This window comes from Moschus berezovskii, chromosome 7 (genome assembly GCF_049115385.1).
Source record: "Moschus berezovskii isolate FMDL1 chromosome 7, NW_MosBer_1.0, whole genome shotgun sequence".
Taxonomy (NCBI): Eukaryota; Metazoa; Chordata; class Mammalia; order Artiodactyla; family Moschidae; genus Moschus; species Moschus berezovskii.
Genome location: NC_142466.1, coordinates 118,025,952 through 118,039,826, shown reverse-complemented (window position 1 = coordinate 118,039,826; position 13,875 = coordinate 118,025,952). Strand labels below are relative to the sequence as shown.

Below are 13,875 nucleotides of genomic sequence, written 5' to 3'. Positions count from 1 at the left end.
CTTTATGTGGTGGGGGAGGGGTAGGAAGTCAATAGATGAAGCTTAAAACTAAAAGCAATAACAAAACTAGTGTGTTCTTTAGAAAGTAAGGTAAGTCAAATACCACAATACACAGCTGAAAGAGCACTTGCCTTGAATAGAAGAAACTGGAAGAGGTGAGCAGAGGACTGCCCTCTTTTTTTGCACTCATCTTGTGGAACTATTTGACTTTTTTAACTTTGTGCAAGTGTAATTGACAAAAATTCCTTGACCCCTTGTAGCTCAGTTGGTGAAGAATCTGCCTGCAATGCAGGAGCCCTGGGTTTGATTCCTGGGTTGGGAAGATCCCCTAGAGAAGTAAATGGCAAACCACTCCAGTATTCTTACCTGGAGAATCCCATGGACAGAGGAGCCTGGCAGACTACAGTCCATGGGGTTGCAAGAGTTGGACACGGCTTAGCAGCTAAACCACCAATTGATAAAACTAAAACAGAAGAAGCACAAATGCGTAGCAACAAAGCCTGAAAAGGAACCTGAAAGAACAATACCTCAAAGGGAGGGAAATAGGCTGCAAATTCTATTTATTTACTTAGAAAAATGTGCATGCACAAAAAGGGTTTGAAAGAACATTATCTTGGAATTGAGTAATTTCCCCCTCTTTTTCTATACTTTTCTAAACTATTTGGAGTGGGACATGTATTAATATTATCTTTGTGATCAGACAAAAAGCTGTTTCAGGAAATTCCCTGGTGGACCATGGTTAGGACTCTGCACTTTCACTGCCAAGGGCGTGGGTTCAATCCCCGATCGAGGAACTAAGATCCAACAAGCCACACTGCACAGCCAAAAAAGAAAATCCGATTTCATGTTACAGAAAAGGTAAACTGTTAGGAATGTAGGAGGAAAACCATGTACAAAGATGTTCATTATAGCATTTTCATAATAGAAATCAAAACCAACATGGATGATAAATTGTGCTTATACCTAGTGAGCTGTTTGACAGGTATTTTAAATAGAGGACCTAAGTGAGCTTGTACAAGTGTATCATGATTTTCACCCTTAATTATGCTGCACCCTCAGCTCAGATGCCTTTTGTCCTCCCTCCCTTTCTTTGTCGCTGGTTTTTCCCTAACCATCACGTTCTGCAAGAAGCCCCTCTAACAACTGCCACCATTGCCTACCCACCCCACTCTGCTTTCACCTCCATTCCAACAGAATGGGGTGAGTTGCTTCTATTCTTGTGTTTTCAAAATGTTCTGAACAGATACTGTATCTGTACTTACCGCTTAGTATTATAATGGTTTTGCCACTAAACTTAACCTTCTTGGTAGTTGGGCCTGGATCTTAAAAGTTTCATCACTTCACCACATAGTAAAGATGAGGGAGAGTAGCACTTGCACTTGTCAAGGTTTTTAAGTGGATTCGATGGGAAAATCCATGTGAACCAGTGACGTCCCGTGAAGGGCAAGGATGAAGGTGGGGGGATTGTGCTGAGAACAGTGATGAGAGCTGTATGTTTGTTTATTTTCACAGATAGCCCCAGTGCAGGCCTCGGTGTTTGCGGATGGATTTTGGTGGCTATATCATTCTTGTTCACGGTTATAACTTTCCCAATGTCAATATGGATGTGCATAAAGGTAAAAAAGATTTCATTCACATCTGGAAAGGGGTCCACTCATAAGTACATAAGCCCATGAAGGGTGTGTGTGTATGTGTGTGTGTGTGTGTGTGTGTGTAAGAGAGACCATACTGATCTAGAATCCTTTTCCCTTCATCTCTTGAAAAATTTACTCTAGCCACCTATTACAATGGGATTTTAAGACTGCTTTTCAGGGACTTCCCTGGTGGTCCAGTGGTTAAGACTCCACCTTTCAGTGCACTGGGGTGTAGGTTTTATCTCTGGTCAGAGAACTAAGGTCCCACATGCCTTGGGGTGTGGCCAAAAAATAAAAAATTTTCTTTAAAACAGACTTCTTTTTAGCCCCTATCCAGTCAGTCCTTCCTGTGGGTTAAAGTAAGGATTACCATCTAAAATTTTCTGAAATCAGGGATGCAGGACAATCCTGTAAGAAAAAGTCCTCCAGAGTCAGGATTCTGAGGTGTGACTGCGGGCGCTACTGTTGACTGTGTGACCTTTGGCGAATTTCCTCACCTGTCAGATGGGAGGAAATGGCAGCATCTGTCTTCCAGGACTGTGGTGAGGATTAAATGAATTACGGACTTAACACAACACCTGGCACATGGTTATTGTCCCACCTATGCTGGTTATTTCTTCTATAAAGTTGTTCAGTTCAGTTCAGTCGCTCAGTCGTGTCCGACTCTTTGCGACCCCATGGACTGCAGCACACCAGGCCTCCCTGTCCATCACCAACTCCTGGAGTTTACCCAAACTCATGTCCATTGAATCAGTGATGCCATCCAACCGTCTCATTTTCTGTCGTCCCCTTCTCCTGCCCTCAGTCTTTCCCAGCATCAGGGTCTTTTCAAATGAGTCAGCTCTTCGCATCAGGTGGCCAGAGTATTGGAGTTTCAGCTTCAACATCGGTCCCTCCAATGAACACTGAGGACTGATTTCCTTTAGGATGGACTGGTTGGATCTCCTTGCAGTCCAAGGGACTCTCAAGAGTCTTCTCCAACACCACAGTTCAAAAGCATCAATTCTTCGGCAATCAGCCTTCCTCACAGTCCAACTCTCACATCCATACATGACCACGGGAAAAACCGTAGCCTTGACTAGATGGACCTTTGTTGGCAAAGTAATGTCTCTGCTTTTTAATATGCTGTCTAAGTTGGTCATATCTTTTCTTCCAAGGAGTAAGCGTCTTTTAATTTCATGGCTGCAGTCACCGTCTGCAGTGATTTTGGAGCCCAGGAAAATAAAGTCTGCCTCTGTTTCCACTGTTTCCCCATCTATTTTCCATGAAGTTATTAATACTGTGATAAATGACAGTCACTTACATATTCCTAAAAAGATAAAATATGCTCTAAGAATTTTCAGATAAGTTACTATTATAATTTAAGAAACCAGAAGACAAACTATGAGGATATTAACTTTTTTTCCCCTGTGTTGACAATCCATGAGTAATTGAATAATAATATTAACAGCTGAGGAGTGAAGTTGTGAATTTGCTTTTGTATACTCTTTCTATACTATCCAGATTTTACACAATGAGTATCTACTGCTTTTATAATCCACAAAAAAAGTAATTAATTTTTGGTAATTTTGGGAGGAGTCATTAAACATTAACATGTTGCCTGTAGCTTTTACCTGGTGTTGTAAACATCTCACCTGTTTAGAGGAGAAATATATATATAATATTTCAAAAGCTATGCATGTAACTACTTGTACTCCTCATGTTAAATTATGATTTGTGTTTTTAATCTAGATCATAAAAGAATATGAAAGAGCCATAATCTTTAGACTGGGTCGCATCTTACAAGGAGGAGCCAAAGGACCTGGTGAGTGCTTGCACTGTTTGTCTGGAAAGCAAAATTCATCCTTTTACTGATGTGATTTCCTTCATGAAAGTCTCTGTTGACTTAGAAGACTTCTCACAGAAGAATTTGTGCAACAATAGCAGTACAGCCTACCAGAAATTACCCTTTCCTTCCCGCCTCTCCCCTCCCCTTCCTATTTGAGTTGATAAGATTATCTCTAGGCCAGAAATAGTTGCAGCTATCGAAATTTGAGCGTGAGAATCCCTACTGAAATAAATGCCAGTCATTATTTTCGGCAAACTTCAGTTAAGTTCCCACTGAGTTCCAGGCTCTGAGAATTCACGGGACATGAAAACAGTCTCTGCCCTCAAGGATCTTTCTGCCTGGCAACGGGACACCAGCAGGGAAACAGTTGATAGTTACAGGCCCACATGGTAAATGCTGCATCAAGAAGTCACAGATGGCTGTGGGAACCCAGAAAAGAGTGTCGACCCCAAGTGGTAGGATGCTTTCTGGAGGTGACACTTGGCAGGAAAAGGTGGGAACTGGAGGAGAGGTGTCCCCAGGGTCAGAACATGTGCAGAGCCATGCAGAGGAGAGCACTGTCAGCTCAGTGAACTGCAGGCAGCCAGCCCAGCCAGGGTGCAGGATGGGACGAGAGGGGCGTGAAAGGTGAGCAGGGGCAGGCTGTGCAGGACGTGCTTCGGCTTGTTTGTGGGAAACAAACTGGAAGAAACAGCAAGATGATGTAAGAAGCAACTGCATCCGTCTAAGTGAAAACAGGGATTTCCCTGGTGGTCCAGTGGTTAAGACTCCACGCTTCCACTGTAGCGGGCATGGGTTCAGTCCCTGCAGGGAACTAAGATCCCACATGCTGTGTGGGATAGCCAAAAAGAAATGGTGAGTGAAAGCGAATGGGCGACAGTAAAGCGGAGTGAGGAGCAGCCCACAGGTCTCGTGGGGACAGCTGGAGGTGGGAAGAGAGCGGCGGGAGTCGAGGATGGCGTTCCTGGCTTCCGGCTCATCCACGGAGACGCACTGCTTTCTTTCGGTCAATCGGATTGGTCCTGTTAGAAGCGGCTGGCACAGGGAGCTGGTGCGGTGTGGCGCCGGTGTGCTCTGACCGCGGGCCTGTCTCTGTTGCAGGTCTGTTTTTTATTCTGCCGTGCACTGACAGCTTCATCAAAGTGGACATGAGGACTATTTCCTTTGATATTCCTCCTCAGGAGGTAAGGCTGTCTTTGGCTGTGGATGGCTGAGCTGCCCTGGGCCTGGCGTGGAGGGGCAGCAGGGGACCGTGGTGACAGCACAGCGGGAGAGCCTCTCTGCCCTCAGCGCTTTCCGGCTGTGTGACCGCCAGCAAGTTCTTTAAGTTCTCTTTATGCCCCCATCTCCTCCTCTATAGAATAGAGGTTATAACAGCAGAACCTACTCTATAGAGCTCTTGTGAGGACTGAATGAGATGCTCCATGTAAAGTGCTTAGAGCAGAGGCTGATAAATATAGTGCTATGAAATGCTTATTATTACTGTGAAACATACTATGATGTTAATGGAAGTATAATGTTACCATTGCCACTGTCGTCAGCCTTCTCCCTACCACACTTCTCTCTGCGTTTCTGATAGAACATTCCTCTTACAGTTCTTGACAGTATTCTAGATAAACTGGTTAGAAGCCAAAGAATTAGAAACTGCCCATTTGGTATTTTAGATAAGAATATGATGTTTTATATTAGTAATTATTTCAGGCTTTTTCAAAGTGCCTCACCGTTGAAGGTCACAGCAGAATCCCAGAAAGTAGACAGGAATTCCTCCCAACTCAAGGGCAGGGCCAGGACCTTCAGAGTCCCTGAAGCTTAGCTGTGGGACAGCTCCACGCTAAGTGCATCCTACATTAGTTCCATCCCAGCCCTTGACACAGTGATGGCTATCCTGGCCCTTGTATCTAAGGAGGCGTCATGACCGTCACTGGTAGAAAGCCTGAAAACAGATGAAGGGAAGGACCAAAGAAAACTGCTGGTGTTTGCTGGCCAGAGGCCAGGTCCTCAGCAGAGTGGTGGAGGCTGGTCACAAAATCCAGAAACCAACTCAGAAGCTTCCCTGCTGGTCCTGAGCCAAGTAGTTAGTGATGTGAGACTTTGTGATCTACACATACGTGGTGACCCCAGAAATCATTTTCACCCGTGAGAGCATGTCTGTATCTCTGTGCGGACGGTTGGCTCTCAGAAGGAGCCCTTTCCGGGCAGCGGGGAGTTCTGGCACTTTCCTCTGTAAACATGGCAGGCATCTGGCAGGGTCACGGTGAGCTTCTGCCTTCCAGCTGCTCCCTGAACACAGAGCGGCTTGAAACTTGGCAAGCAGTCCTTCTGATCCCCTGTGAACTTGTTATGAAGGAAGATAAACACCCTGCATACAATAATCAGTAGATAGAGAGGTTGCAACTTTACAAAGCTCCAGCCGTGGCAGAGTCTCCATGGCAAGAATTCCTTTAGAAATGACCTACATTTTCCATCACATCATGGGAAAAAATTAATTTTCATACAAGACGGTAATATATTAAGTATCTATTTACAAACTCCCCACTTCTCCAAATTTGAAATATTTTTAGGTTACTGAGAAAAAAGAATTAACTCTTTTGATGCCTGGCAGATCTAAACAGCAATTTATTATTGTTTTTATGACTGTTCCATGTACATAGCTCTTTACACTCTCAAAATGGCTTCACTCAAACATCTGATTTGACCTTCAGAGAACTTTGCATAGAATTGGGCAATGTCAGTAGCCCATCCTGCAGACGAGGAGTCGCTAAGCCCAGCAGCCTGAACCCTCGCTGGAGGCCCCTGAGGGAGGAGCCGGCAGAGCTGGGGCTGTAATTGAGGCCTCCTGACTCCCCTGCACTGTTCCTCCCGCACCCTATCCCTGGGGCCGTGTTTCAGTCTAGTCCATCTCTTGTTTTTTTGACTACGTGCTGTGTATCAAGCACTCTGCCAGTGCTAGAGATAAAAAGACAAACTGCCTTCAGGAAGTTCATAGTCGAACAGGGAAGCAGTGGTGTCAATAAATCACGTCACTGCAGGGAATGGGTGAAGGAATGAGTATGTAATTCTGCCGGGTGGGTCAGGCAAGTTTCATAGAGAACACTTGAGCTGTGTCTTAGATGGCGTACCCGTCTGACGTTGTGGGGAGGAGAGATGGGGGGACATCCTAGCAGAGGAACGCCTGCAGGGAGGCCTGGGACACAGAGCACGCTGCATGTGGGAACCCCACATTGGCTAGCGGGGGACTTGCGCAGGAGTGGGGGGAAGGAGGCCGGAGGGCAGATATTAAAGGGCTTCGCAGCAAGCCGAGGACTGTGCCGCTGAACGAGCCAGGAAGCCCTGACGCACTGGGTCTGTGTCCTGCAACCCTTCTGTGACGCACACTGTAAATATACTTTCACCCTGACTTCGCCCTGTGAAAAGAGTTCAGTTCTTCTTCTGTCCCAGCAACCCTGTGCTCCTTAACGGTCATCAAACATAGGCTCTCTGGTACCGCTGCTCCTTTTCACACATTATTGTCTGCCTTGAATACTCTTTCCCTCCATCCTCAGAACATTTTTATTTCCTTTTTCAAGACTTGGTTCGTGTCTCACCTCTGCCACCTGCAACTGTCCATCTTTGTCCCTTAGAAAGCCCCTTGATTCCCTGACCGCCTTGAAAGTAGAACTAAGTGTTTTTCATGCCTTCACCCCAGAAACCCAGCACAGCACCTGCTGCTGACTGTGGCTGAGTCTCGGTGTTTGTTGAACGATCAAACGAGCGAGTGGACTTGATCGTCAGCGAAAGTACTTTATTAAAAGTTTGAAGACATAGTGAGCACTCTGACGCTTCGCGGTCTTAGTCCCTTGGGGTCGCTGAGCAAATTCGGGGGCTTATAGACCACGTATGTATTGTTCACAGTTCTGAAGCAATGCTGGTGAAGACACCGGCAAATGTGGTGTCTGATGAGGGCCTGCCTCCTCATTCCTAGACCACCGTTTGCTCGCTATGTCCTCACGTAGTAGAAGGGGGAGGGGTCTCTCTGGGGTCTCTTTTATCAGGGCGCTAATCCCATCCATGAGGGCTCCACCCTCATGGCCTCCCTAAGGCCCCACCTCCAAACACCAGCACATTGGGGATGGAGTTTCAACGTGAATTTTAGGGAAGTGCAAACATTCAGTCAATAGCACCTGCCAAAAAAATCAGCTCTTATTTTAAGACATTCGATGGAATCACAGTCCTTGCAGTTTTGTTAAAGGGGAGGCTGACAGATTTCCCGTTGCTTCCCTGCGTCATAGATCCTCACTAAGGACTCGGTCACCATCAGCGTCGACGGTGTGGTCTATTACCGTGTGCAGAACGCTACTCTGGCTGTGGCGAACATCACCAATGCTGACTCAGCAACCCGTCTTCTGGCACAAACGACCCTGAGGAACGTCCTGGGCACCAAGAACCTTTCCCAGATCCTCTCTGACAGGGAAGAGATTGCACACAACATGCAGGTGAGGAGGGCACCACTGACGCGGCTCAGCTGCGGGTGTGGGAGGAGAAGTCCAGGGTCTGGGGCATTTGAGAGCTCTGCATTCAGTCAGCTTGGAGAGTCACGGGCCTGTTTTCCTTCGTAGAATACTCTCCCCAAACTTGATGGAAGGGGATTTTTTCACATAAGTAAGTTATAGGTTAATAACACTCCAGTGCATGCATTGGTTTTTAATTCCCTCCAGTGTATATTTTTTTCCTCCAAATTAGTGTTAGCCTTTTTCTTTTAGCATAATAGTTCGGAGGCTATTCTGTAAGACAGGGCAGGTGTAGCTAGAGCCATATTCTGTGCGAGTCCTATGACTTCGTTTGTAACCCTTACACTCTCCAATCTTGCCTTCATAACAGATGATGAATCAAATCTGACTTGGTCAAGAAAGATCAAGTACTGTACATCTGAACTGTTACTTTTTGTGCAGATTTCTTTGGTCGTATGTGATATCCCCAACAACCATATGAAATAGAATAGTGTGATTTCACTCCTACCGTTGTAAAGGGAGGAGGCTGAAGTACAGAGAAGTAACATGGCTCGCACAGATTCACATTAGATCAGGAGTTCTCTGGCCACCTGTTTTAATAAGTGAAGTTTTATTAGAATGCAGCCACACCCATTGATTGGTATATTATTTCCCATGGCCACTTTTAATCTGCAAAGGCAGAGTTAGTTGCAACAGACTGAAAATCAATAATCACTCTCTAACCCTTTTAGGGCTTCCCAGGCAGCACTAGTGGTAAAGAACCCACCTGCCAATGCAGGAGCCATAAGAGATGCAGGTTCAGTTCTTGGGTCAGGAAGATTCCCTGGAGGAGGGCATGACAATCCACTCCAGTATTCTTGCTTGCAGAATCCTATGGACAGAGGAGCCTGGCGGACTACAGTCCATTGGGTCGCAAAGATTTGGACAGGACTGAAGGAATTTAGCTCTTTTTGAAAACGTTTGCCAACCCACATTAGCTTATTAGTAGCAGAATCAAGAACAACTTCCCAGTAATCCAGCCTCCCACTTCAGCGTGCATGCCTCCATGGGTAACTCTCTCTGCAGCCCTCCAGTAGCGCCTCACCCACTCCAGATCCCAGTGAACACAGCTGCCTTAGGCCCCTGTGTGAGGGCTGAGCACTCTCAGCCTGCCTTCTCTCTTCCTGACAGTGTACCCTGGATGACGCCACTGATGACTGGGGAATAAAGGTGGAGCGCGTGGAGATTAAGGACGTGAAGCTCCCCGTGCAGTTGCAGAGAGCCATGGCTGCAGAGGCAGAGGCGTCCCGGGAGGCCCGAGCCAAGGTAACTTTGTTTTGTGTGTGTGTGTGTGGTTTGTTTTTCCTGTTGAGTCTTTTTTTAAATATACAATGTAAAACATGCTGGTTGTAAAAAATCGAAATAGTCCCAAAGTAGTAAAGATGAAAGGTGTCCTCATCACTTTAAATCATATCCCCCTCCCACCAGAGGCCACCACTCTTAACAGCTTAGTATATATGTGAATACCCCCAGATTTTCATTTGGGGTTTATTTGGCTAGGCTGTTAGTCTCCTGGCTTGTTTATTTTACAGAAGTAGGGTTATAGTACACACTGTTCTTTGCCTTGCTTTTTCACAAACCGCATCTCCTGGGACTGCCAGTACGTAGATGGCTGCCCCGTCCCCTGCGTTATTCCCCCAGTCCTCTGTTAAGGACTCACTGACAGTCTGACTTCAGAGTAAACGGGCTGTCTCATCAGTTTGCGTACATTCCTTCCTTCCTTATTTTTGTCTTCTCTTTCATTCTTTTCCCAAGTTGTTCTTCCTTCTTACAGTTTCCATCTTCCTTTCTCTGCCCTTTTTTTTTTCTCCTTCTTTGTCCTTGATGTCTGCTTTTTTTTCCGTTTTTTTTAAATCATCATCCCTGACTGTGTCTTAACCCTGCATGGGTGCGTGACATCCATGGGAGGTGCTGAGGGAATATTTGTGAATCTGGAAAAGAAGATATGTTCAAATGAGTTCATAGGGATGTCTTACCAAACCCAAGGGTAGGAAGTAGAGTCAAGCCTCAACAGAATCAAAACCAGAGACCAGAAGTCAGCCTCAGGGGAGGCAGGCATTCCACATCCTGGGCCACGCCTCACTGCAGACAGCTGGAGGGGGAGAAGGTCTGATTCTCAAGTGCACGGATCTCCCAGCTGAATGCTGTGGGAAACAGACCAGCCCCCATTCCAAATTCACGCCAGAGTGATTCTCTTTGACCCAGCTCTGATCACAGAGCCTAAAAGGTGCCACAGCCCCTCACCTCACCTGTGAATGGGTGGAGAAAGAGGGACAGTCTTCAGAGGAGCAGTTGCCGTGACACATCCCCAAGATACCAGCAGCGAACCGATCTGTTGTTGTCGGAAAACAGTAGCAGCTGGTGATAAATGGCTAATCTCAGAGCCCTGCCCTTCTGTTAGGACGCCCTGTAAGCCACAGACGCTGCTGCTATAAGTCTCTTCAGTCGTGTCTGACTCCGTGCGACCCCGTGGACTGCAGTCTGTTAGGACGCCCTGTAAGCCACAGACGCTGCTGCTGTAAGTCTCTTCAGTCGTGTCTGACTCCGTGCGACCCCGTGGACTGCAGTCTGTTAGGACGCCCTGTAAGCCACAGACGCTGCTGCTGTAAGTCTCTTCAGTCGTGTCTGACTCCGTGCGACCCCGTGGACTGCAGTCTGTTAGGACGCCCTGTAAGCCACAGACGCTGCTGCTGTAAGTCTCTTCAGTCGTGTCTGACTCCGTGTGACCCCGTGGACTGCAGTCTGTTAGGACGCCCTGTAAGCCACAGACGCTGCTGCTGTAAGTCTCTTCAGTCGTGTCTGACTCCGTGTGACCCCGTGGACTGCAGTCTACCAGGCTCCTCCGTCCAGGGGATTTTCCAGGCAAGAGTATTGTAGTGAGTTGCCATTGTCTTCTCCAAAGCCACAGAGGGGTCACTCTAATTTTTTTGCCAGCACCAAATAGATTCATTTGACACACTGCATCCAGAATGTTTTACTAACCAGAACTTTTAGATTTTCCTAATGTGTTAATGGGCTTCTCAGGTGGCTCAGTGGTAAAGAATCCACCTGCCAAGCAGGAGACTTATGTTCCATCCCTGGGTCGGGAAATGCTCTGGAGAAGGAAATGACGACCGCTCCAGTACTCTTGCCTGGAGAAGCCCATGGACGGAGGAGCCTGGTGGGCTGCAGTCCGTGGGGTCACAGAGTTGGACGCGACTGAGCGACTAGACAACATCAACATTGATGCTTCTGATACCACGAGCCCTCACGCAGTTCTTCTCCAAACCATGACACTTTATTTAGAAGATCAAATTGTATTTACTAGAATGATATTAACTATGCCTCACTATAATCTAGTCATTGTGAAAATTAGGGATCCCTTTTACCTAGACTCTGTCATTAACCAAAAGCCCCATTTCCAAACCATGTAAAATAATAGATTTTATCATACATGGACGACATAGAATGTTGGCGCCGCAAGGGTCCTTAGAGATTATCTTCTGAAGGTGACAAACGCCTGGCCCAGGTGCTGCCTGTGCCCCCTTCAGCTCCCATGCCAGCGCTCATCATTGACCACAGCGCTGCTTTCCTCTGAGCTTTGCCTTGACTTCAGAATGTTCCTGAAGCACTCCAGGTGTGCGTGCGGGCATGCTAAGTCGCTTCAGTAATGTCTGACTCTTTGCCACCCTATGGGCTGTAGCCTGCCATACTCCTCTGTCCATGGGATTTTTCAGGCAAGAACACTAGAGTGGGCTGCCATTTCCTCCTGCAGGGGATTTTCCCAACCCTGGGATCGAACCCATGTCTCTTATGTCTCCTGCATTGGCAGGCAGGTTCTTTACCACTAGCGCCATCTGGGAAGCCCTGATACACTCTAGGTAACAACCTGCAGCTGCTTGAAATTAGCCCTAAAAATGAACCTTATTTGCCATTCCCACTATATAGACGAAAATATCAAACCCCAAAAAAGTGATGTGATCCCCTCAAAATCACACGGTTGATTAGTGACTGTGGAAATTAGGATTTCTTGTGCTCCTCACTGCCTTCTTTCCAGGAAGGACTGAGCCTCCTCTGCAAACATTCTCACCAGTTAGGAAAGAGAGCTCCTGACTCCCCTTTACAAGAAAAAATAGAGAAAGTCAGAATTCTGAATTACTGGCTCTCACTGGGTCTGGCTGGCTGTAAGGGTGGGGGTTAACACACAGAATCTCAAGGAGTCTAATTCTTCCATGGAGTCCAGTTACCCTGCAACAACCACGAGGCCCAGTAGTCAAGTTCTCAGGGAAATAGGGGTCACTGTTTCTTAAATACATTGCAAAGGAAAAGGTTGTAAGAGTCTATAGACTAAGAGACTTCAGAGGAAAATTCCTCAAGTTAATTAGCCGGAAATGCAAACTCATGTCACAAGCAGATGCCACACTAAACATTCACTATAACAGCTTTAAACAAGAAAGAAAGAAAAAGATCCAAGTGTGGGGGAGGGGGAGGTCTCAGTGGTGAGAACACACTTTGATTGGTGTGACAGCTCCGGGATGTCTGGCTGCACGGGTCTGAGAGGAACGCACTTGCTTGTTTCCCAGAAGGCATGTACCGGAGTGTTCACAGCAGCACTCTGTAGTTACCCTGACTGGAAGTTATCCAAACATCCACTGCTAGCTGGATGGATAATGGTTGGTTGAGATGAAGGCGTCCTACATGGCAAAGAGAAGGAGCACATTAAGTGCTCACAGGCGTCATTTGAGAGAAAAGTTGCAAAAGAGGGCAGATTCTCCTGAACATGTTATGTTAGCGGGACCTCTTTTTAAGGTTTTCAGACCATGACGGGAAATGTAATATCTTTTGTGCTTGCAGATTCTCCCTTTTTTCCTTTGTCACAACTCTCAGAATCGTGCCTGGCTGGGCTTTCGGGCTCATATCTCTGGGCCTAGCTGTGTGATAACTGAGCAGGTGGAATACAGGGTGCAGGTCACTTTCTCGGTCCTTCCCTCAGAGCAGCCCCCTGGGCCACGGGAGGAGACAGCAGGACATTTCCACAGGCCTGAAAACGCCAGCTTTTGACGGGATGCTCTGTAAATAGGAAGTGTCAGTTGATGGGGGGCTCCGGCGCTTCTGGCAGAAACTGCGCATGCCTACGGGTAGCTTGTGTTGCTTTCTAAGACCCTACCCACAGCGCCCGCTTGGCTTGTATTAGACACAACTAGGGTATTTTGTTCACATCTTTGGCAGCTCACTCAGACCAGCTTTTCTAGTAACAAAATGTGTGCCCAGCCGGGTGGGTCTGGCTTCCCAGCCAGGAGATACGTGTTGATTGGTAGTGGGAGCTGAGCTATCTTTGCAGTTGATCTATGTCCAGACAGGAAAAAAAAAAAGCACCTTATTGGACATGTGAGCTGACGGGAAAAATCAGAGCCTGCTGTGCCCGTGGCCGGGTCAGCTTGTGTGTTCTGTCCAGGCCTTGCCTGGGAGACAGTTCCCAGAGTCCCTTTCAGTGTGGCTGGTGCTGGGCCTTTCCCACACACACAGTAGGACAGGATGCTTCGCCTGACACATTCAGGTCTTCATCCTCTAATCTGGCCCGTTCTTCTGGCAAGCCTCCTCTGTCTCACCGAACGCACAGCACAGAACCTTGACACGGCCAGGACCCTTGCACCCCGCCCAGGCCACCCCACACTGCGGAGCCTCTCAGCAACCCACTCCCTCCTCCAGCCGCACCGCTGGTTCCAGGCCCCAGAGCACTCTGGAAGCTGTCCTCGTCTCCTCTCTAACTGATGCTCTAAAGGCTAATAGAGTTTTGTCAAGAGAATGCACTGGTCATAGCAAACACCCTCTTCCAACAACACAAGAGAAGACTCTACACATGGACATCACCAGATGGTCAACACCGAAATCAGATTGATTATATTCT

General features: G+C 47.2%; 1 protein-coding gene across 3 annotated transcripts in view; it reads left to right on the top strand.

The window, feature by feature from the left end:
* The window catches only part of STOM (stomatin), a 39,924-nt gene that overhangs the window by 12,959 nt on the left and 13,090 nt on the right, over positions 1 to 13,875 (top strand). For all 3 annotated transcript variants that reach the window (XR_016037929.1, XR_008686183.2, XM_055427794.2), the window contains exons 2-6: positions 1,513 to 1,616; positions 3,366 to 3,438; positions 4,564 to 4,646; positions 7,731 to 7,934; positions 9,120 to 9,254. Coding sequence is in view for 1 of the 3 variants with exons in the window: in XM_055427794.2 (XP_055283769.1) it covers positions 1,513 to 1,616; positions 3,366 to 3,438; positions 4,564 to 4,646; positions 7,731 to 7,934; positions 9,120 to 9,254 (599 nt within the window). In the remaining 2 variants the exon portion in view is untranslated. The remainder of the gene's footprint in view (positions 1 to 1,512; positions 1,617 to 3,365; positions 3,439 to 4,563; positions 4,647 to 7,730; positions 7,935 to 9,119; positions 9,255 to 13,875) is intronic.